At 40.1% G+C, this 21,487-nt stretch overlaps 1 protein-coding gene across 5 annotated transcripts; it reads right to left on the reverse strand.

Moving 5' to 3' along the window:
• Window positions 1-37: 37 nt before the first annotated feature.
• Window positions 38-21,171, reverse strand: LOC5518505 (conserved oligomeric Golgi complex subunit 4). Of its 5 annotated transcripts, XM_032363304.2 has the most exons (31): window positions 21,069-21,133; window positions 20,520-20,602; window positions 20,071-20,153; window positions 19,279-19,393; window positions 17,087-17,137; window positions 16,451-16,501; window positions 15,910-15,985; window positions 15,707-15,824; window positions 15,389-15,464; window positions 14,880-14,934; window positions 14,210-14,311; window positions 13,640-13,677; window positions 13,403-13,471; window positions 12,807-12,862; window positions 11,994-12,090; window positions 11,239-11,284; window positions 9,320-9,378; window positions 8,789-8,848; window positions 7,152-7,246; window positions 6,976-7,032; window positions 6,455-6,523; window positions 5,258-5,339; window positions 4,788-4,850; window positions 4,650-4,703; window positions 3,920-3,973; window positions 3,532-3,624; window positions 2,885-2,968; window positions 2,177-2,278; window positions 1,287-1,415; window positions 568-659; window positions 38-155 (listed from the first exon to the last, which is right to left on the reverse strand). In XM_032363304.2, the coding sequence occupies exons 2-31, from the start codon at window positions 20,535-20,537 to the stop codon at window positions 113-115; spliced, it is 2,187 nt and encodes a 728-aa protein (XP_032219195.1). In that variant the 5' UTR covers window positions 20,538-20,602; window positions 21,069-21,133; the 3' UTR covers window positions 38-112. The 5 variants fall into 5 exon arrangements, with proteins under 5 accessions (XP_032219195.1, XP_001638516.1, XP_048576511.1 ...); XM_001638466.3 differs by lacking the exon at window positions 20,520-20,602 and having other exon boundaries at window positions 21,069-21,171; XM_048720554.1 differs by lacking the exons at window positions 19,279-19,393; window positions 20,071-20,153; window positions 20,520-20,602; window positions 21,069-21,133 and adding an exon at window positions 18,786-18,791.
• Window positions 21,172-21,487: the final 316 nt, after the last annotated feature.

Consider the following 21,487-nt stretch of genomic DNA (forward strand, 5'->3'; position numbering starts at 1 on the left):
CCTGGACGAATCTTTATCCAACACAAAAACAAACATATAAAAACCACATATTTGTATTTATTAATACCATTATTTTTCATGTTATTTACAATTTCTGTTTATACTAAATTTTCTACAGTTTCAGTCTATTGATGTCTTCAGAACGGAAATCAATCCTGAAAATAAACAGCAAAAAACAATCAGATTTAAATGTGGGGAAAAGCACAGTTCAAACAATCACTTGGCCAAGTTGGCTTGAATGAAGACAAATGTGATTTTGAAAATTTTATTGATGTGTTTTTATAGCTAGCTATAAAAACAAGCTAGCCTTTCAATAAAACATGCCCCTCCCCTTACTATTAGAAATCCAACTTATGTGGTATCTGTCGCATTGCAAACCAGTTGCTATATTTGTGTTTTCTGTGGCTTTCTCTAGGATTTATTTTCAGCCACCACCAGATTGTAGACTCACAAAAATTAGCTGGAAATCGAGCTTAGGTCTCATTTTGGAATAGCTATTAGATTTCCTAGGGTTTTTGTTCGATTGAAGATAGACCCTCCTGGGTGTCTCACATCGTTGGGGTTTACCTCAAAGCCAACACCTGGCGCACTTCTGCAGGCGTCAGTCGCCATGTCAATGGCCCAGAATTCGCTCCCCAGTAATCCATGATCTCGCTAACCTGTAACATGCAGAGTAACCTCATAAAAAACAGTGGAACCTTCATATAATGGGCACCTCCTCTAGAACGGACACCTGGGAAATTTAAAGGTGTAGGAGGGTGTCCACCTAATGAAGGTCAGAAACAAAGCAATAGTTTGCGATGAAATGCTATTCTTCAAACGCTGTATTATAAACATCTTATTGCCCTCGTTTGCTTGAGCCATACAGGGACGTATGGGCCCTCAAACTTTTCCACCGTTTTGTGGCCCAAGAGCAAAATTTGTTGGACATAAAAAGATGGAAAAATTCTTGGGTCCATAAGTTACAGTACAACCCATGCACTTAGTCAATAAGAGGTTTGTAAATTTACGCATGAGTTTAACTTGCGTTTCGTTTTTGAGGGTTCTATTTTCAACAAACATTCATCACAATTTGGTTATAATGGTATAAATTATCATACTGATGCAATGATCTGTTTTATTTATGTTGGGTGGATTCAATTCGCTGTATCATTTCATGATACAAACGAGTAACAAGCATGCAAAAGAACCGAGCCACAGCACAGATAAATGAACTGAAAAAAAAAAAACTGGATCTAAACTCTTCTAGCAGGGTAACTCATGACTTCTGTAGCACATCATAGCACCTTTTCCAGGTTAAGAAGCGTTGATATCTGAGTGAGGCGAGCAAACTTGTCTCTAATGGTCCATTGAGTGACAGCAGTCAAGTACCCGACCAATGAGCGCAGTTCTTTGTCAAGCTGAAGGCCACCCAACTGCAATAAGCATTAACAGTGTTAGCTTCTTAGTGCGACAAATGCTACTATTGCTACCGGAATGCATTTTAAAATTCAGTCTATTGATCCAAGCGACTTAGCCCAATGCTCAGATCAGCCTTTGGAGGTAACCACCTTAAAGCCGCATTGTCACCAGTCTACTTCCGGTCTATAACGTAACAATCTCCAATGATTTTTAACGGAAAACGCGAAATTTTGCTTTGAATATTTCAAAATATTCAAAGCAGTGTGTCTATTGGAAGTTTCTGTGAGGATATGATTGATAATTTAGAGCGGATGGCCTGTTAAATATCTCGGATTCTAATAGATTCTTTTATCTTTTAACAGTTGAGGTTTCCATCGGACCTCCGGAAGTTAACTGGTGACAAAGCGACTTTAAGTCGGAGTCCTAATTAAAGTGGCTTAGGTTCTGAACACTTTCTTAATCTATTTAGTGGTATTTTTGCTCTTATTTTTTTGTGTTAAGAGCTAGGTAATAAGGAGACTTATGCCTAGTTCACACTAGCGACATATCGACATAACGACATGGGCGCGCGCACTCTTATCTTCGACATAACGATATGGACATAACGACAAAAGAGAAAAAACATGTTTTTTCTTTTATGTCATTATGTCCACGTCGTTATGTCGTGATACACATAGTGCGCGCCGCCCATGTCGTTATGTTGTTATGTTGCTAGTGTTCAATAGGCATAACAAGTGATATTTCACGCCCGTTGAAACATGTTGTGCAAACTCACCCTGTTGAAGTTCGTCTTGATGACCGCCTTCTCCACCAATGCAGTGATGTCAGTCGCGACGTAACTCACCAACGAGTCGTAGTTACTGGTGGTTAATGGCCCCTGGAAATCGAGTAACTCATTAAACACTGAGAATATGTGATGGTCGCATGGGTGGCAATAGGTAAAGAGAACAGTCGTTTTTTATCGCGATGGAGATGTAGATATCTTACAGACATTCTTTGGACCTTGAACTATAAGGTTTTTGTGTTTACTGTCGAATCCGTTGTATCGCGACGCCGCATTTTTAAAACATCGATTTGTTTTTATCTTTTGGGATTTTCTGTTCCGCCAGTCAAATTATTCTAAGCCGATCAGATTCTTGCCTTCTCTCGCCTAGTGCAGTTACCTGGCTTTCTGTCGCGACAATGTCTGGTTTTCGTCCAGAGGATAGCCAGGGAAGCGCACAAAGCTAGACTTTGATTGGCTCAGAATGGTTTTACTGACGGAAGAGAAAACCAAAATAAATCGTGTTTTGAAAACGCGTGTCGCAATACAACGGATTCGACAGTAACGCTATTGCGCTGTAGGTTCCATATGCAAGACTGTGTAGTAGAAAAGATACGTCTTCTTTCGTTCGATTGGAGCAAAAAATACAAAGAAGGAAAACATTTAACCGATGTTTGCTGTCCATCCTTCGGATATGGGTGGATTTCTTTCATCCCTTACCTTGAAAGACGTTAACACGGAATCCAAGTGTGTGATGAAGTTTTGAATGAAGGGGTCATTGACTTCATAGTATGAGAACTCTTCCTGTGATGGGAAAAATGGTGTACATGAAGCAAACATTGCAAACAAGAATGCTTACAATTATGATAGCCGTACAGTTTGTACAACTAAGCATAGTTGATGACATTACACCGAACAAGCGTTCGTTTTCCCGTCTCGCACAACTGTTTTATGTAAAAAAAATCTGGTAATGTTTTACCTTCTTCAATCTGCCTTAAAATTTGTCTACTACCACTTAGTATTTATTCTCTGCTTCAAGACTACTTGAGTGTTTAATGATTCCCTTTTCATTTTAGAATACACCAAAAACTGGTATTCGGCTCTGCCTGGAGAGTCGAATACCAGTTTTTGGTGTATTGTATTTATTCTTCTGGTTCACGAACACGGCAGTTTGGGCTTTTTGTATTTATTCCTTTTCGTTTTAGAATACAGTAGAAACCAACCTTCGAGGGAAACGCAATACAGTTTGACCTAGCAGAAGGTTCAAGTTATCCGGGTGGAGATGACTGAAAATAAGTATATGTGTAGCATGGAGGTTATGGTAAGTTCGAGTTACTGGGGTTCCCCTGTAGGGCTGAGTGACATACCTCGGAAATGTTGTGACTTATTGACGAGAAGCCATCAATAAGCGGCTTGAGCCTGGGCATCACTGCATTAGCACACAGATGGCATATTCCTTCCTGCAAGAGCATAAGGAGGGGGCGTTAGCAAGCAGGGGGGAGTGTTTAAGAACAGCTGGGGACGTTGGTCGGTGGCACCACCCTTGACTGTTCAAGGGGGTTTAACAGCGTTACGAAGCTACAAAAAATTTCAAGAGAGCACACAGAGTCGATAAAACAAGGATATTTCCCAATTTCAAGAAATTCGTCAAGTTTTAGCATCGGAAGTTGCGCTGTCACAAGACAAAGTGTAATGATAATACGTGCAATATTGCTGAGCTTAGATGTCCCGTAAAAACAAACCCTTGAGCCTCACCTGAAGCAGATCCTTGAAGATGTTTGCCGTCGAGACAAGATCACTCAAGCAGCTCTGTAAAAAAAAAGAGAGGCTTAGGCGTCAAACCCTGGAGTACCCTGGAGTATACCACTTTTTGCAAGCAAGGGGGGCGGGGCAGCAGACATAAATCAGTGCCTTGGAGTATACCACCCTTAACAAGCAGGGGGGGGGGGCAGTAGACATAAATCAGTACCTTGGAGTATACCACCCTTAGGGGGGGCAGTAGACATAAATCAGTACCTTGGAGTATACCACCCTTTAGGGGGGGGGGGGCAATAGACATAAATCAGTACCATGGAGTATACCACCCTTTAGGGGGGGGCAGTAGACATAAATCAGTACCTTGGATTATACCACCCTTTGCAAGCAGGGGGGCAAACAAGCGGAGTAAAAAATAGAGTGATGGGGAGCGCGCTGGCAATAGCTGTCACAAGAAGGCACTTCTAAGCGAGTACAATTATGTTGTATCTGTATTTGTATCCGGGAAATCATAACCCGGACTGGGTCGGAATTGGATTTATTTAAAATAGTCCGAATTGCAGTTAAGGTTTTGCAGAACATCTTGAACTGACTTGGAGGGATTTGAATTGATTGGACTACTAGATCTCTTCAACAAAAATAAACTGCTAAAATAAGGAGCCTGACTATCTCAAACCCAACCAAAGACAGGTTGGAATAGTTCCCCCCAGTTCAGACAAGGGGTGCATACCTCTAGTTTCATTTTCGCTGCATCGCCAAGGTTGGGGTTTCGCTCACACTCAGCCTAAAGGAGAAGCAAGAAACCATCAGATCCAGACAGCAATATGGGAATGGAGAAATGTAAGAAGTCAATGATATAACCACATACCTCTAGATATTTCTTAAGCTTTTGGATATTTTCACTGCTGACTTCCAGATTATTGAGTATTACCTAGAAATGATTGTAAATACAACATTTGGTAAGAATGGGCGTGAAAAGACAAAATTTTTAAACAAGGTTTCTATGATAGCAGCTTCACAAGAGCAGCTAGTCAAGAGATTTACAAAGAATCACAATCCACTTTTTCTATCAACCTTGTTTCCTAGATTATTGTACACACCCCATTTTTTTTCAATCTTATACCCTATCTCTAAACTTTTGGAAACACCCTATTTTCAGAGTAGGGCAAGCCAACAATTGGATCCCCTTTCCTAAAGCCCTCTATACTCGACATAATATGTTTGCGGTATAAATGCTTGGGCTATGTGCCCACCTCATCATGTTTAAAAATGACCCCCTTCCTCCCATCTCTTGGAAGTGCAGTTCCGGTACCCCTTTTCAAAGTCCACATTTCTTACCAGAAAAGCTTTCCTCCCTGCTTCGCTCTCGGCGGTGCTGGCCACTTGAATCTTGCCTTGGAACATCCCAGACAGATCCAATCTGCGGGCGGTGAAAACAACGTCGAATTACGCTGATTAGACCGTACAATACAAAAGACAGCAAGGGCAGGACTGGAAGGGCTTGGGAGCCTCTCCTCGTGTCATTTTAGTGGCGCACACTATAAATGTTATGTTTTGTCCTTAAAGCACCATTGTCAGCCACACCTCGGTTATTGTTTTCATTTAATATTGGAAGGCACATAGTGTGTTAACCATGATCACCTCGGATTCTTTTGTTTTCTGAGGGACGATTACTAGCGAAATTCCCTCAAAAACAAAAGGTGGTTCTAAATGTCCCTCATGCATTAGTGATGAGGGAAATTTAGAAACTAAATTTCCCTCCTACATTAATAATGAGGGAAATTTAGAAAAAGACAAAAGAATCTTTTGTCTTCTAAATTTCCCTCTACATAGAGTGCATGAGAGAAATTTAGAACCAAGTTCCTTGTCTTCTAGTTTCCACCAGGGAAACAAATAGAAGGCAGCTTCCTGATTAGAGCAGGAATAGACCCTACACAAAGAGACCAGTTTATTTGATCTTGTGATACCTAAACAACGTTAGACTAGGTCCATGTGGGATGATTTTGATTGCTGTACGCTAATGTCGTCAAAGAACAAAACTGTCGATATGTAGAGCAACTATGTAAATAAACTTTGTTTGATTTGAGAATTGTCGGTAAAAATGTGGTCGTCTCTAGAGGGATAAAAAGAACAATGCGTATGCAATGCCCTGATCCAGTGAACCGTGTTCACTCATCATACCTAATATTACTTGTAGTTGCGAGTTTATTTCCTCGGTGATCATGGTATTACAACCTCAGGATGGCTAGTTAATGTCCCTCTGCCTGCAGCGTCAGGACTTCAACAATTCATCCCTCGGTTGCGGGGACATTTAATCACTAAATCCCCCTCGTGCCATGCTATAAAAATAACCATCTAAAATAAAAGCTTAATACTTTATTTACCCGATTCAATTGAAAATATTGCATAGCCTTCCCCAATTCCCCAATGGAAATGGATGCTTTTCCAAACTTTGTCCTTTGCCAGGATGTCAAAATGCCAGCTGGAGGCTATTTAAATGCTTACAAACACGGAAAGCAGAGTAACATGGCTTACCCTCCTGTTGGAAAGCCAGCCTTCACTTTGGTCTTGAGCACATCACAATACTCAGAAGACAAGAGGGAGCTGCAAGAAGAGGTAATCAAATTGTGGGACATCACTGAGTTTGTAATATTATCCTCATAAACACAACACATGACTTTTAACGTGGGAGTTTTCACGCAAAGTATTTCCAAAGCATAATTTGACCTAGTTTAGACGCCTTTCTTTTCATGTACCATTCCAAATGCAAATGCATGCAAATGTACGGAAATTAATTCAATTATTCTATGTTTATTTGCATTTGAAATGGCACATAAAAAGATCAGCGTTTTCCATAGGCCTAACATTCTTGGTTTTTGTGCTCTATTTTTTACACTTGATTATGAATACGCAAATCAATACACAATGTTCCCTACTAGACAAAAAAAAAAAAAAGAAAAAGAAGGGCAAACCACTTCTACAGTTATGGGCAACAAAACTAATACCTCTGTTTTAAAAAAGGAATTAGAGAGACACATTAATATTTGTTGGTATACCTCGCATGGTTAAGCATTGCACACACAGCATCTACACATGAGCTTGATAGTGAACGTCTGAAAAAAAACACGATATCTCATTAAGCCATAGATTTACTTATGGAACTTAGGTTATTCTTGGGAAGAACTGTCAGCATCTAGGTTTTAATGAGTGCAACTGGCGATTCCTTACTAACCTGACAGACTTTTGAACAATGAAAAACACGTCATCAACCATGCTGGAGGTTACGGCTTCATCTGGCTCACCCTCGTAGTAATCCATCTTGACGGCCTGAAGCGCAATGATCAGCACGGGTGACTCATGCCTTACATGTCCTCAAATCCCACCCCCTTTGAAAGGGTCACTTGTGCCTCACATGCCTCAAACCCCTTTCCCCACCCCCTTCGCAGGGGTAACTTGTGCCTCACCCACCCTCCACCATCATCCTTACCCACCTTAGCATGGGTCACTTGTGCCTCACATGGCCCAAACCCCTTTCCCCACCCCCTTTGCAGGGGTTACTTGTGCCTCACCCACCCTCAACCCCCACCCTTGCCAACCTAGTTGGCATGGGTCACTTGTGTCCCACCTGCATAGATAGATAGATAGATAGATAGATAGATAGATAGATAGATAGATAGATAGGTAGGTAGGTAGGTAGGTAGGTAGGTAGGTAGGTAGGTAGGTAGGTAGGTAGGTAGGTAGGTAGGTAGGTAGGTAGGTAGGTAGGTAGGTAGGTAGGTAGGTAGGTAGGTAGGTAGGTAGGTAGGTAGGTAGGTAGGTAGGTAGGTAGGTAGGTAGGTAGGTAGGTAGGTAGGTAGGTAGGTAGGTAGGTAGGTAGGTAGGTAGGTAGGTAGGTAGGTAGGTAGGTAGATAGATAGATAGATAGATAGATAGATAGATAGATAGATAGATAGATAGATAGATAGATAGATCGATCGATCGATCGATCGATCGATCGATCGATCGATCGATCGATAGATAGATAGATAGATAGATAGATAGATAGATAGATAGATAGATAGATAGATAGTTTATTGTACCACTTGCAGATTAATCTGAAATACGGGTGGCTGCGCACACGGAATATAAATACTGACTTACATAAAATACAAATAATTACATGAATTGGAGAAATTCCACAAATTTAACAGTGACAAACTCCGCCAGCCTGTTAGTGTTGCAAAGGGCGGGTACGATCTTTCTATCTGCTCTTAAATTATATTGGTGTAGTGGCTTTGTGGTTCTCGACGAGGCAATCTGATGTAATGGATTGTCCCTACGTAAGCTTCTCATGAACTCTTTGCAGAGTTCGGCTCTTCTGTCCTTTAGAGATCTGATGCCTGCCTTGATCAGGCAATCGGAGTATGGTATCCCGGGAAAGATGATCTTAAGTGCTCGTTGTTGAATCCTCTTAATAGCATTAGAGAGAAATTCAGTGAGGTTAGAATATACTGGGGCACCATACTCTAAGATTGAGCGAATAAGGGTGCAGTATACCTCGACAATATCTCTTACATGCACACCTGATCTTTTCAGTATTCTTATCGCGTAAATTCTTTTATTCGCCTTCTTAATAACGTAATCGATGTGGCTGGTCCACTTCAAATCGTCGGATATATAAATACCGAGTAACTTAAACGATTTGACGCATTCCACCGCCGTGGTCCCGATAACCACAGGCTGCCACACACAACTACGATACTTTAGAAAGGCATTGAGCCTTGTTCCCCACCCACTCCCACCAGCACCTTGCCCTCAACCACCACCCCTCACCACCAGTTTCCCTGGTGCTAAATAAGTCATGCTTGAAACAACGCCTTCATATCTCACCTTCATTGCCGTCTCTCTCATGAAATATTCCTCCATTGTAATATAGCTTCCAATTAGTTCCTGCAGAAAAAGGGTACAGTATTTGGGAGCTTAAGACAGCTGCAATGGCTAAGAAGGCGTCACAGATAAAAGGGCTCTATACTCATTTTTCTGTCACATTTTCTTTGTAACCTTTTATTGGGGTGTTTTAGCAAAAAAATACTTTCATGCTTGGTGCTTATTCCTAAACTAGTTTCTATAAAGAAATTTAGAGTTCATATTTCCAAATACAGAACAATAAGATTAGAACTTAAATTCTATTCAAAGTGAGCATGTCTCTGCCCTCGCCAGACAGAGAAACAAACTTGCTTTTCACACATTATAGTTTGAAGAAAAACAGTTCAAAACAACAACAACAACAAAAAAACGAATTTTCATGTGCTGGTCTATAATTTTGCATTGTTTTTTTTTTTTTTTTTTTTTTTTTTTGCCATTGCTGTCTTTGTTGCCGCATCCCAAATGTTAACACAACAAACCACCATTAACACATACCTGCATTCTTCTGTTAACCCCACTGTTGTTGATCAACTTGTCCAGAACTTTGTTGACATCTAAAAAGAGGTAGATTAGGATAACAACTTGTAGCCATGACCAGAGAACACATCATCTAGTACCAGACATGACCAGAGAACACATCATCTAGTACCAGACATGACCAGAGAATACATCATCTAGTACCAGACATGACCAGAGAACACATCATCTAGTACCAGACATGACCAGAGAACACATCATCTAGTACCAGACATGACCAGAGAACACATCATCTAGTACCAGACATGACCAGAGAACACATCATCTAGTACCAGACATGACCAGAGAACACATCATCTAGTACCAGACATGACCAGAGAACACATCATCTAGTACCAGACATGACCAGAGAACACATCATCTAGTACCAGACATGACCAGAGAACACATCATCTAGTACCAGACATGACCAGAGAACACATCATCTAGTACCAGACATGACCAGAGAACACATCATCTAGTACCAGACATGACCAGAGAACACATCATCTAGTACCAGACATGACCAGAGAACACATCATCTAGTACCAGACATGACCAGAGAACACATCATCTAGTACCAGACATGACCAGAGAACACATCATCTAGTACCAGACATGACCAGAGAACACATTATCTAGTACCAGACATGACCAGAGAACACATCATCTAGTACCAGACATGACCAGAGAACACATCATCTAGTATCAGACATGACCAGAGAACACATCATCTAGTACCAGACATGACCAGAGAACACATCATCTAGTACCAGACATGACCAGAGAACACATCATCTAGTATCAGACATGACCAGAGAACACATCATCTAATACCAGACATGATCAGAGAACACATCATCTAGTACCAGAAATTTGTTAACTGGGTTTTTGATTGGGTTTACTGTGGTTGGTAAGACCCAGGCCCCAAGCTGCCTCGCATATTGACAGGAAACCCGGTTTGAGCGCTTGGGAAAAAAATTATCATGCAGGAAACACCACAAAATGGTCCTAGTAAAAGCAGAAAAGCCACAGTAGCGCATGTCGCATGATAACACTTTGTATTGGTGGCCATGGTACCGCGCATCGCACGATAACACTTTGTATTGGTGGCCACGGTACCGCGCATCGCACGATAACACTTTGTATTGGTGGCCACGGTACCGCGCATCGCACGATAGCACTTTGTATTGGTGGCCACGGTAGCGCACATAACACTATAACCTTTTGTATTGGTGGCCACGGTAGGGCACGTCACACTATAACACTTTGTACTGGTGGCCATGGTAGCACACGTCGCACTATAACACTTTGTATTGGTGGCCACGGTAGCGCGCGTCGCACTATAACACTTTGTATTGGTGGCGACGGTAGCGCACGTCGCACTATAGCACTTTGTATTGGTGGCCACGGTAGCGCACATAACACTATAACCTTTTGTATTGGTGGCCACGGTAGGGCACGTCACACTATAACACTTTGTACTGGTGGCCATGGTAGCGCACGTCGCACTATAACACTTTGTATTGGTGGCCATGGTAGCGCGCGTCGCACTATAACACTTTGTATTGGTGGCGACGGTAGCGCACGTTACACTATAGCACTTTGTATTGGTGGCCACGGTAGCGCACATAACACTATAACCTTTTGTATTGGTGGCCACGGTAGGGCACGTCACACTATAACACTTTGTACTGGTGGCCATGGTAGCGCACGTCGCACTATAACACTTTGTATTGGTGGCCATGGTAGCGCGCGTCGCACTATAACACTTTGTATTGGTGGCAACGGTAGCGCGCGTCGCACTAAAACACTTTGTATTGGTGGAGTCCCTCACACTATCAAGACCTAAAAGCGCTTATTGTAATCATCACAGTAGTCCTAAAAGTGCAACATACCTGCACACTCCTGAACATCTTCATCTGGAAGATTTTCGTAATCGGCCTGCAGATGGAAGAGATCGAGTTAACCAAAAGAATGATTGGTTGCTTTGTAAAAAATACTAGTCAGCCATTGGAAGGAAATTTATTATGTAATAAGAGTTTGGAATACCCATCTTAAAATAGTTTAAAACTTTAATTACTAGATTCAATCGAAAGTAAAGCATCAAAAGTAAAGCATCCTCATATCAGTTGATGGAAATGGTGCCTTCCCACACTTGTTATATTGCTAGGATGACAAATAATGGCGGATTTTTCAATCAATTACACTAGGAATGGCAGTAAGTTTATACCAACATTATCAGTAACTGGAACGGTATTATTAACAGAATCAAGTTTTAATAATAGGTTTAACAAATATACTGAAAAAACATAACCAGAATCAAGCTTTAAGAAAAGGTTAAAAAAATAAGCTGAAAACAAAACAGTATCACCAAAATCAAGGTTTAGGCTCAGTGTGTAAGCGCGTCAGCAAATAAGGCCTCTCACTTCTGCCTAAAGAGGTTACAAGACATGGGGATCTATCTGTTACCCAGCCCTGACTTGTCTAACATGTAAGGACTAGAATCTTGTGCCTTTAAGTTTCAACATGGACCTGTTTGATTTAGAAATAGGCATGTAATAGACACTTTACAAATGCTCGTTTTTCTTTTTATAATGGGGGTAGGGGAAGGATTAACGATTAGGGGATAACACTCCAAAACTTTGTATACCTGTATTTTCTTTTCAAGGAATCGTAGGTACATCTCAGTTCGAGTGTTCATTAGTACCACCTCCCCAAGGAGTACCTCCATGTCTCTGGGATCATATCTTAGACAAAAACAGCGTCATTATATAGGGCATGCACTATACAAAACCAAGAAAAGAACATTTAATGTCTGTATGGCACTATAGTTCATAGCTGGCCTATTCCACTGATCATTTCACTGTCTATATAAATAATAGTTCACCCACCTTTCTGGTTTTTCCATCTACATTTCTGATTTTTCCATCTACCTTTCTGATTTTTTCATCTACCTTTCTGATTTTTTCATCTACCTTTCTGATTTTTCCATCTACCTTTCTGATTTTTGCATCTACCTATCGTATTTTTCATCTACCTTTCTGATTTTTCCATCTACCTTTCTGATTTTTCCACCTACATTTATCTGTTTTTTTTTTTCATCTACCTTTCTGATTTCTCCATCTACCTTTCTGATTTTTCCATCTACCTTTCGTATTTTTCATCTACCTTTCTGATTTTTCCATCTACCTTTATCTGTTTTTTTTTCATCTACCTTTCTGATTTTTCCATCTACCTTTCTGATTTTTCCATCTACCTTTCGTATTTTTCATCTACCTTTCTGATTTTTCCATCTAACTTTCTGATTTTTCCATCTACCCTTCTGATGTTTCCATCTACATTTCTGATGTTTCCATCTGTTTCTGATTTTTCCACCTACCTTTTTTATTTTTCCATCTACCTTTCTGATTTTTCCATTTACCATTTTGATTTTTCATCTACCTTTCTGATTTTTTCAATATACCTTTCTGATTTTTCAGAGGATCCTTTAATATTGAGACTTTTTGTGACAGACTTGATCTATAAACAAGCAGAGACAGTGTCAAGTGTTCATGGGAATACCAATCAAGATCACACATGTTTTAAAAACCTTTGCTCAGCCTGTTCACAGATGTCATGCCATGATTTTGTGAGTGCTAGGGAGGTGAGGAATGACATGGTCCTTGACCCAGTTGTAAGACCATTTTCTCTTTGCACACTCGTAGTGCGAAATTTCCTGTGTCTGCCATGGCGGCAAATTCACCGATATCTAGACATATGATTTGTCCAATACTGATACGTGATTATACATGATCGCTCATTGGAGCGTACTAAATTAACTCATACTAAAGTCTTTATTTACTTTTATAAGCTTTTATTTACATTTGAAAATATTTTCTAGAAATTTGAAACTATTTTCTAGAAAACTTCCAAAATACCAAATGCAGCCAATATTTGTTCAGCGAATATTAGTTACACATTCAGATGAGCCAAGAGAGAAGGAGTGCTTTGTGTGGATAGAATTTGTTAGGGGGGAAGGGGGTGAAGACTGAATGTCAAGATCTGCCAGGTTTCACATACTTTGTGCTGCAGGTCTCGTCTCTTGACAAAAGCATCTAGAATTTGGTCTGCTTGCTTGTCACACTCGACCTGTAGAATGTTAGAGTAGCCTGGATTGACCAAGAAAAGTATGTGCAGTACTGAAAGGTGTTCAGTCAAGCCCGGCCAGAAAAAAAAAACAAGATAGAAGCCAAAACTCTGCACCTAGCAAAAATTACTTAATAACCCAGTAAGTAAACTTGGGTTATTTGTACACACCTGAAGAATTTGTAAAAGAGTAGGCATTTGTCCTGGTCCTAGAAAAACAAACAAAAAACAAAAAGTGTTATAGAAAAACAACACAGGGCTTTAATAAAGAATATGCACCAATCAGAACGAGTTCTGATGGAACATTGTATTGATCACAACATATTTTGTTGATTCATTGCAAAAACTTTACTGATTTTTTGTTGCACTTTAGTGCACAGGAAACCAGACAAGGTAATGCCCAAAAACGTGTAAAAATAAGTGATTCTGTAATTTTGTAGGGGGCTCTTAGTTAAATTAAAACAAGTCTAAACCAATAGTCAACTAACACTAAGAAATAACATGACTTTATGGGTGGCAAACTAATTTGAGCTCAGGCTTTTGGCTGCAAAATAACAACAGCAAAAAGCAATTAATTCAGTGCTTACAAATCAGCCAGAAAAATTTTTTTGTCTCTCCATGGTGTGACGGCTGCAGCAATTTCTGTGTAAATTTTTGCATTAGTTGGCCACAAGTCCCATGATCTCTTGTTGCAAGCAGCCAATTAGGCAGATTTGAATTTTTTCGGAAGCGAACAGTTACCATAATAGGTCTCAACAAATGGCTGGTGCTCCTCAACCATTCGCGCAATCCCCTCAAAAAGCATTGTAAGAGTATTGGCAAATAGCACATTGGCATGGCGATCTGAAATGGAAGAACTGATGGTCACACAGGCGAAATTGACCCCATGATACTATTATTCTAAAGGCGTTCTGAGTAGACACTAGAACAACTTTTCCATTCATAGCAGAAATGCCCTTTGCTAAGGTTCTGCTTAATAGGCCATTCCAGATTGCACACGCATTTCAATAAAAACCTACTTCAATTACTACAAGAATACAGCACGCACCTTTTAAGCTTGCACCAAACAAGCACATGCTGCATGATGATAGTTGGGTTAGGTTTCCATGTCTAGTGCCCAAATATGCTTATAGCTGGAATGGCCTAACTGATGGATATGAGTAGTACAGTACTATCACTGCATAAACATATTAACAGTAATCAATGTTGTTTGCATCAGGCGTGTACCCAGGATTTTTCTGAGGGGGAGCAGGGTGTGCAGAGTCTTATAGAATCATATACAAAAAGGATAGCATTTGACATCCTTTAATATGAAATGACCCAATATTTAGCCAGCAGGGGGGGGGGCACCCTGCGCAGAGCCCCATGTACATGCCTACTGTATGCGCATATGATGTTCTGAATTGCATACCTGAGTCCTTTGTGATGTCTATCTGTTCAAGATTCTGTTGAGCCGTAGCAGCAACCTGTCGACAACAGAATCACCAATCAGAGGCACATCCAGGAGTTTTCAAAGGGTGTTACATTTAATGAAGACTACCAAAGCCTTCTAAGCCACAAACTGTCTGCTCTTAAGGACAAGCATTCTTTAAGTGTTCTTTAAGGACAAGCATTCTTCAAGTGTCCTTTAAAAACAGAATATTTCCGGAGGGATGATGGAATTTATAGTGTTTTATTATAAGACTTGCCCTGCCACCCTGGGTACAAATATTTAATAATTGGGAGAAGATGGGAGCCTGGGGCTTGAGAAATTTTAAATTGAGTTGTAGCATATACAGTGTAGAGGATTAAGACAAGACCAGATGAGGAAGGTTTGCTTTCCGATTTTTGAAATGTTATCTTTTCACAGTAGTTTACAATTGTACTTGCTGAGATGTAATAATAACCTATTTTTCGTGAATGACACAAGCAGCAACTCACCATAGAGCAGAGGTAATGGGAATACTTTCCCAAGCCTTTGGCGTGCTGGTTTAGAAGAGGAAATATTTTGAAAAACCTAAAAATAAATAAGCGGTATTAGTAACCCTTTCACCACCACAAACCTAAGAAAAGGCCATTTCTATTCTACCCAGGTTATGTGACCTGAGTTCTGCTGAAAGTGAAAAGGTTAAAAGAAAAACACAAAAGTACCATGCTTTTCTTGTTTTATTCACTCATTCAAAGAAAACAGTATATCCTATAAAGGATTACGTAAACAGTGTATGCATTCCATTTTACTTATTTTGTTGCCAGCAATACCTTTCAACACTGCTCCTGTCGCCTTTTGATATCGCCTGGTCAAATTCCTGCTGCACAATGGCCTTTAGTTTTTCCTCTGCCTCTTGAAGCATCACAAAAGCACCTGATAAATCAGACCCTACAAAAGACAAGAAATGTTCTAAAATAATCACCCATTCTTTTACTAAAACCTTGCTTAGAATTGCAACCAAATATTTCTGTACCTTCATTTTTGTCACCAATGATGTTTTCAATCATGGCCCTGTCCAAGCTGAGATACCTGTGGATATGGGCTGCCGCCTACAGAGTACAGTTAGGAATAAATGCTAGCTTAAAATACAGTTAGGAATAAATGCTAGCTTAAAATATAGTTAGGAATAAATGCTAGCTTAAAATATAGTTAGGAATAAATGCTAGCTTAAAATACAGTTAGGAATAAATGCTAGCTTAAAATACATTTAGGAATAAATGCTAGCTTAAAATATAGTTAGGAATAAATGCTAGCTTAAAATATAGTTAGGAATAAATGCTAGCTTAAAATACAGTTAGGAATGAAAGCTAGTAAGTGTACAAACAAATGCTAGCATAATAATGATAAAAAGTACAAAAAAAGAATGCAAGCATAATCAATTCAAACATAATCAATTCAAAGTATAAAGGAATCTTTAGCCTTAAACATGGCAAAATCTAGAATGAATGCTAGATCATAAAAAACTAGCAGAAAGTCTAGAAAGAATTATAGTATAAAAGTTACATTTTACCAACCTGTTCATAATTCCCAGTGTTTAAAGCGGTCTGAACTCCATTTACACAAGCCTGAGAATCATAAGTACAATGGTCTTTGGTCTTTTTATTTTATTAGTATAATATCTATCAAATACTGGCATGACTAGCATCACCAATATCATATCACCGTGGCACAATAAACAGCAAAAGATAGACAAGCATTGCCACAACCACGCACACCATTACCAGGTAATATCACTACTTATCAATCGTCATCATGATTATCATTATCAGAATTATAAAAAACAATATCAGCATCATTATCACCATAATATCATCATCAAGCCTATATATCATGATCATAGCCTGCGTGCAGCCAGAAATAGTTCCATTTATTACCATCTGCAAATTACCAACAGAAAGCTTGTTTAGACCCCAGCGCACCAACCCCCGGAGTGAAGCAATTTCTGATTGGCATTCACCTGGTTCTAATGTACCGAGCCATGGAATTGGTCAAAAGCTCCATTTACCCTGCATATATAATAATGGAAATGTTTCTGGCTGCATGAAGGCTATATGATCATCACAAGGTTTAATCATCATCGATCATATAAACATCACCCTCTCCATTAGTATCATTAGCAGCATGTTCACCATCAACAACCATCAAGATACCTTTAAGTCCAAAATGTCATCAACTCTCTTCATACTTTCCTGGACTCTACTCTAAAGATGAATAAAGAAGAAAACCACATTTAGAATGTAACATATATACAGTGCCAACACAAGGTCCCCAAATATTTTTTTTTCTAATACCAGAAACCTGAATTCAAATACTCCTGATACCAAAATACCCAAAACCCCTGGAAAAGCTAGCAGTAAACACACCTTGACACTATCTAGGAGTCTAACCCCTGGATAGGCCACTTATATACCATGACACTATCAAGAAAGTCTGAACCCTGGATAGCCCATTTATATTACACACCTTGACACTATCTAGGAGTCTGAACCCTGGATAGGCCACTTATATACCCTGACGCTGTCTAGGAGTCTGACCCCTGGATAGGCCACTTATATACACACCTTGACACTATCTAGGAGTCTGACCCCTGGATAGGCCACTTATATACACACCTTGACACTATCTAGGAGTCTAACCCCTGGATATGCCACATATATGCACACCTTGACACTATCTAGGAGTCTGACCCCTGGATATGCCACATATATACCTTGACACTATCTAGAGTCTAACCCCTGGATAGGCCACTTATATACCTTGACACTATCTAGGAGTCTAACCCCTGGATATGCCACATATATACCTTGACACTATCTAGGAGTCTGACCCCTGGATAGGTCACTTATATACACACCTTGACACTATCTAGGAGTCTGACCCCTGGATATGCCACATATATACCTTGACACTATCTAGGAGTCTGACCCCTGGATAGGCCACTTATATACACACCTTGACACTATCTAGGAGTCTGACCCCTGGATAGGCCACTTATATACACACCTTGACACTATCTAGGGGTCTAACCCCTGGATAGGCCACTTATATACCTTGACACTATCTAGGAGTCTAACCCCTGGATAGGCCACTTATATACCTTGACACTATCTAGGAGTCTGACCCCTGGATAGGCCATTTATATACACACCTTGACACTATCTAGGAGTCTAACCCCTGGATAGGCCACTTATATACACACCTTGACACTATCTAGGAGTCTAACCCCTGGATAGGTCACTTATATACACACCTTGACACTATCTAGGAGTCTGACCCCTTGATAGGCCACTTATATACCTTGACACTATCTACGAGTCTGACCCCTGGATAGGCCACTTATATACACACCTTGACACTATCTAGGAGTCTGACCCCTTGACAGGCCACTTATATACCTTGACACTATCTAAGAGTCTAACCCCTGGATAGGCCACTTATATACACACCTTGACACTATCTAGGAGTATAACCCCTGGATAGGCCACTTATATACACACCTTGACACTATCTAGGAGTCTGACCCCTGGAGAGGCCACTTATATACACACCTTGACACTATCTAGGAGTATAACCCCTGGATAGGCCACTTATATACACACCTTGACACTATCTAGGAGTCTGACCCCTGGATAGGCCACTTATATACACATCTTGACACTATCTAGGAGTCTGACCCCTGGAGAGGCCACTTATATACCTTGACACTATCTAGGAGTCTAACCCCTGGATAGGCCACTTATATACACACCTTGACACTATCTAGGAGTCTAACCCCTGGATAGGCCACTTATATACACACCTTGACACTATCTAAGAGTCTAACCCTGGATAGGCCACTTATATACACACCTTGACACTATCTAAGAGTCTAACCCTGGATAGGCCACTTATATACACACCTTGACACTATCTAGGAGTCTGAACCCTGGATAGGTCACTTATATACACACCTTGACACTATCTAGGAGTCTGACCCCTGGATAGGTCACTTATATACACACCTTGACACTATCTAGGTGTCTAACCCCTGGATAGGCCACTTATATACACACCTTGACACTATCTAGGAGTCTGACCCCTGGAGAGGCCACTTATATACCTTGACACTATCTAGGAGTCTGACCCCTGGAGAGGCCACTTATACACCTTGACACTATCTAGGAGTCTGACCCCTGGATAGGCCACTTATATACCTTGACACTATCTAGGAGTCTGACCCCTGGATAGGCCACTTATATACACACCTTGACACTATCTAGGAGTCTGACCCCTGGATAGGCCACTTATATACCTTGACACTATCTAGGAGTCTGACCCCTGGATAGGCCACTTATATACACACCTTGACACTATCTAGGAGTCTGACTTTACTGCTAACCCTCTCGGCAAGATCAGAAGTCTTGGAAATGACAGAATACAACTGCTGGGCATCTCTCATTACCAGCTGGAGACTAGGACTGAAAATAAAGAAACAGCTGATACCTGTACCTGTAGTCCTAACAACAGCAGGTCACAAAATGTCTTGCAAATATAATATACTGTTAGCAGATTCGCAGTCTAAAATGAGGAGGTGAATAAATAAGAAAATGACAGTAGAAAGGGGTAGGTAATAATAAAAATGTACCCAAATTCAATAAAAATAAAGGGTGTAACAATATTGTTATATTCAGTTAGTGATTTGTTATTAGTGATTTTGTTATGCAATGAGTCACTGCTCCACACTTGCCCCGGATATCACAGTATTTGTTTTTGGTTAAAAGCGGGTATTCGTACCATGGCACCAGTGTCCGTTTGCAAATAGCCTGAGCATGAATGAGACACACGAATCGACCACGAATCTGCAATAAAGCCTATAGAAACTCTGAATAGCTTTTCGTTACAGAGGGGATAGCGACCACCGCATCCACCTTTCATAAAAAAAAATGAGAATAGTTGCATCACGCCAATTACATCAGTGGGATTGCAGAGCTTTGAAAATACCAATTTAGTGGATAGGTATTCTTCACATTACCCCAAATCCATTTTACTTTCAACTCTACAATAGGAGCAGTCCCCTAAATCAATTTTTTTTTACTTTAGTCAAATTTGTAAACATCCTGAAATCAACTATTACAACAAGAAACACAGAACATACACTATATTTTGCAGGGTGTTCATTTTGGCATCCAATCTTGGCTGATCCTCAAGGATTGTGTCCAGCTCATTGTTCAGCTGTTGCTGTTGAAATATATAGAGAAGTATTTTGTTAACATTGTTTCTAAGTATCCTTACAATACCATGGTGGCCCAAACATGTCAAACAAAATAAAATAAAAATATGCAATACAGATCTGAATATGAAAAAGATCCCAGAAAAACTATTATTTTATAGAGAGAGCCAAGAACACATTGCAAAGTCAAAGACACATTTCAAAGTCGAGAACACATTCAGCTCAGGCCTCTCTGTCTATTAATATAAATGAGTGGCTACTGCGGCTACTGTTATCAAAACTCTAATACACTGGAACAATCTGGACCAAGCAACAGTTACCACACATGCAAATGTGCCTGCCTTCGAGGCTCTAATGAGCTCTATGTAACTTACCAAGGCTGCGCTATGCATCTACATAGTTCATACTGTACAAGGTGGCATGGTAAAATAAACTGAAGTGAAGTGTTGAAGGATACCTATATAAACCAGATCATGATATGTTCTCTTTTTCTCCTAATTGGCACACTAGCTAATTAGGCCTAGTTCTTCCTGTAACTCGAAATCTATTGAGTCACTCTTCTTCAAGTCTATGTGAAATGGTGATATCATTAATATATAAAGCAAAACATGCCGATAATCAATTTATTTATTTATTTTTATTTGACCCATACGGGCAACAATTCTCACATCCTATCTAACTTGTGTAGTGTGTACGACTTGCTCACAAATATTTTTTTGTTTGAAACAACGAATTGCGATAAAGCAGAGCTGAATAAAACATTTTTCCTCTGGCAATGGTTCTCACACCGGGGAACGAGGGTAAAGGCCTAAGTCATGCTTCCACGTCAACAAAAACAAAATTGAGAACCAAGAAGAGAAAGTCTTGAATATCAAGTTTTTAAACAAAGTAACCAAAAAGAGTGTTTCTATGCATTCCATTACCTCTTTTAAATGTATTTGAGCGTATGCTTGCTCTATTTCGCTAATATCCGTCAGCTTGAAAACATCATGATCGGCCGCCATCTTGAAAAAATAACATGCGCCCGCAGTACAGGTCCGCTGAAACTAGGTGCAACAGGAATACCGCAAATCAAAATTAGGACAAAATAATATGAGATGGGGGAGAATAACTTTCGAGTGTAAGAAAAAGCAGTGAGCCGGAACCATGGAGCCAGACTCTTATCTCAGAACCTGGTTTGATTTACTGAAAACATTTTTCCCGAATATCTTGGGCTCCCTGTGATAAAGCAGGGGCTAAGTAAATGGGGGGAGAGGGGGGTGGTAGGGAACCAAAAAAAATCATACACGAAGAAAAGCCTGGAAAAAATGAGTGCAGCCCAAGCAGACAGAAAGAAAAATGC

This window comes from Nematostella vectensis, chromosome 13 (genome assembly GCF_932526225.1).
Source record: "Nematostella vectensis chromosome 13, jaNemVect1.1, whole genome shotgun sequence".
Classification (NCBI taxonomy): Eukaryota; Metazoa; Cnidaria; class Anthozoa; order Actiniaria; family Edwardsiidae; genus Nematostella; species Nematostella vectensis.

Bases quoted from the DNA above. Each gene is read 5' to 3' on its own strand.
- LOC5518505 (XM_001638466.3), bottom strand. From the start codon at position 21,149: ATGGCGGCCGATCATGATGTTTTCAAGCTGACGGATATTAGCGAAATA. The intron at 17,138-19,278 runs GTGTGTATATAA...ATTCATCTTTAG, and splicing joins GACTCCTAGATAGTGTCAAG to AGTAGAGTCCAGGAAAGTAT. The intron at 16,502-17,086 runs GTATCTTGATGG...TATGATTCTCAG, and splicing joins ATGACATTTTGGACTTAAAG to GCTTGTGTAAATGGAGTTCA.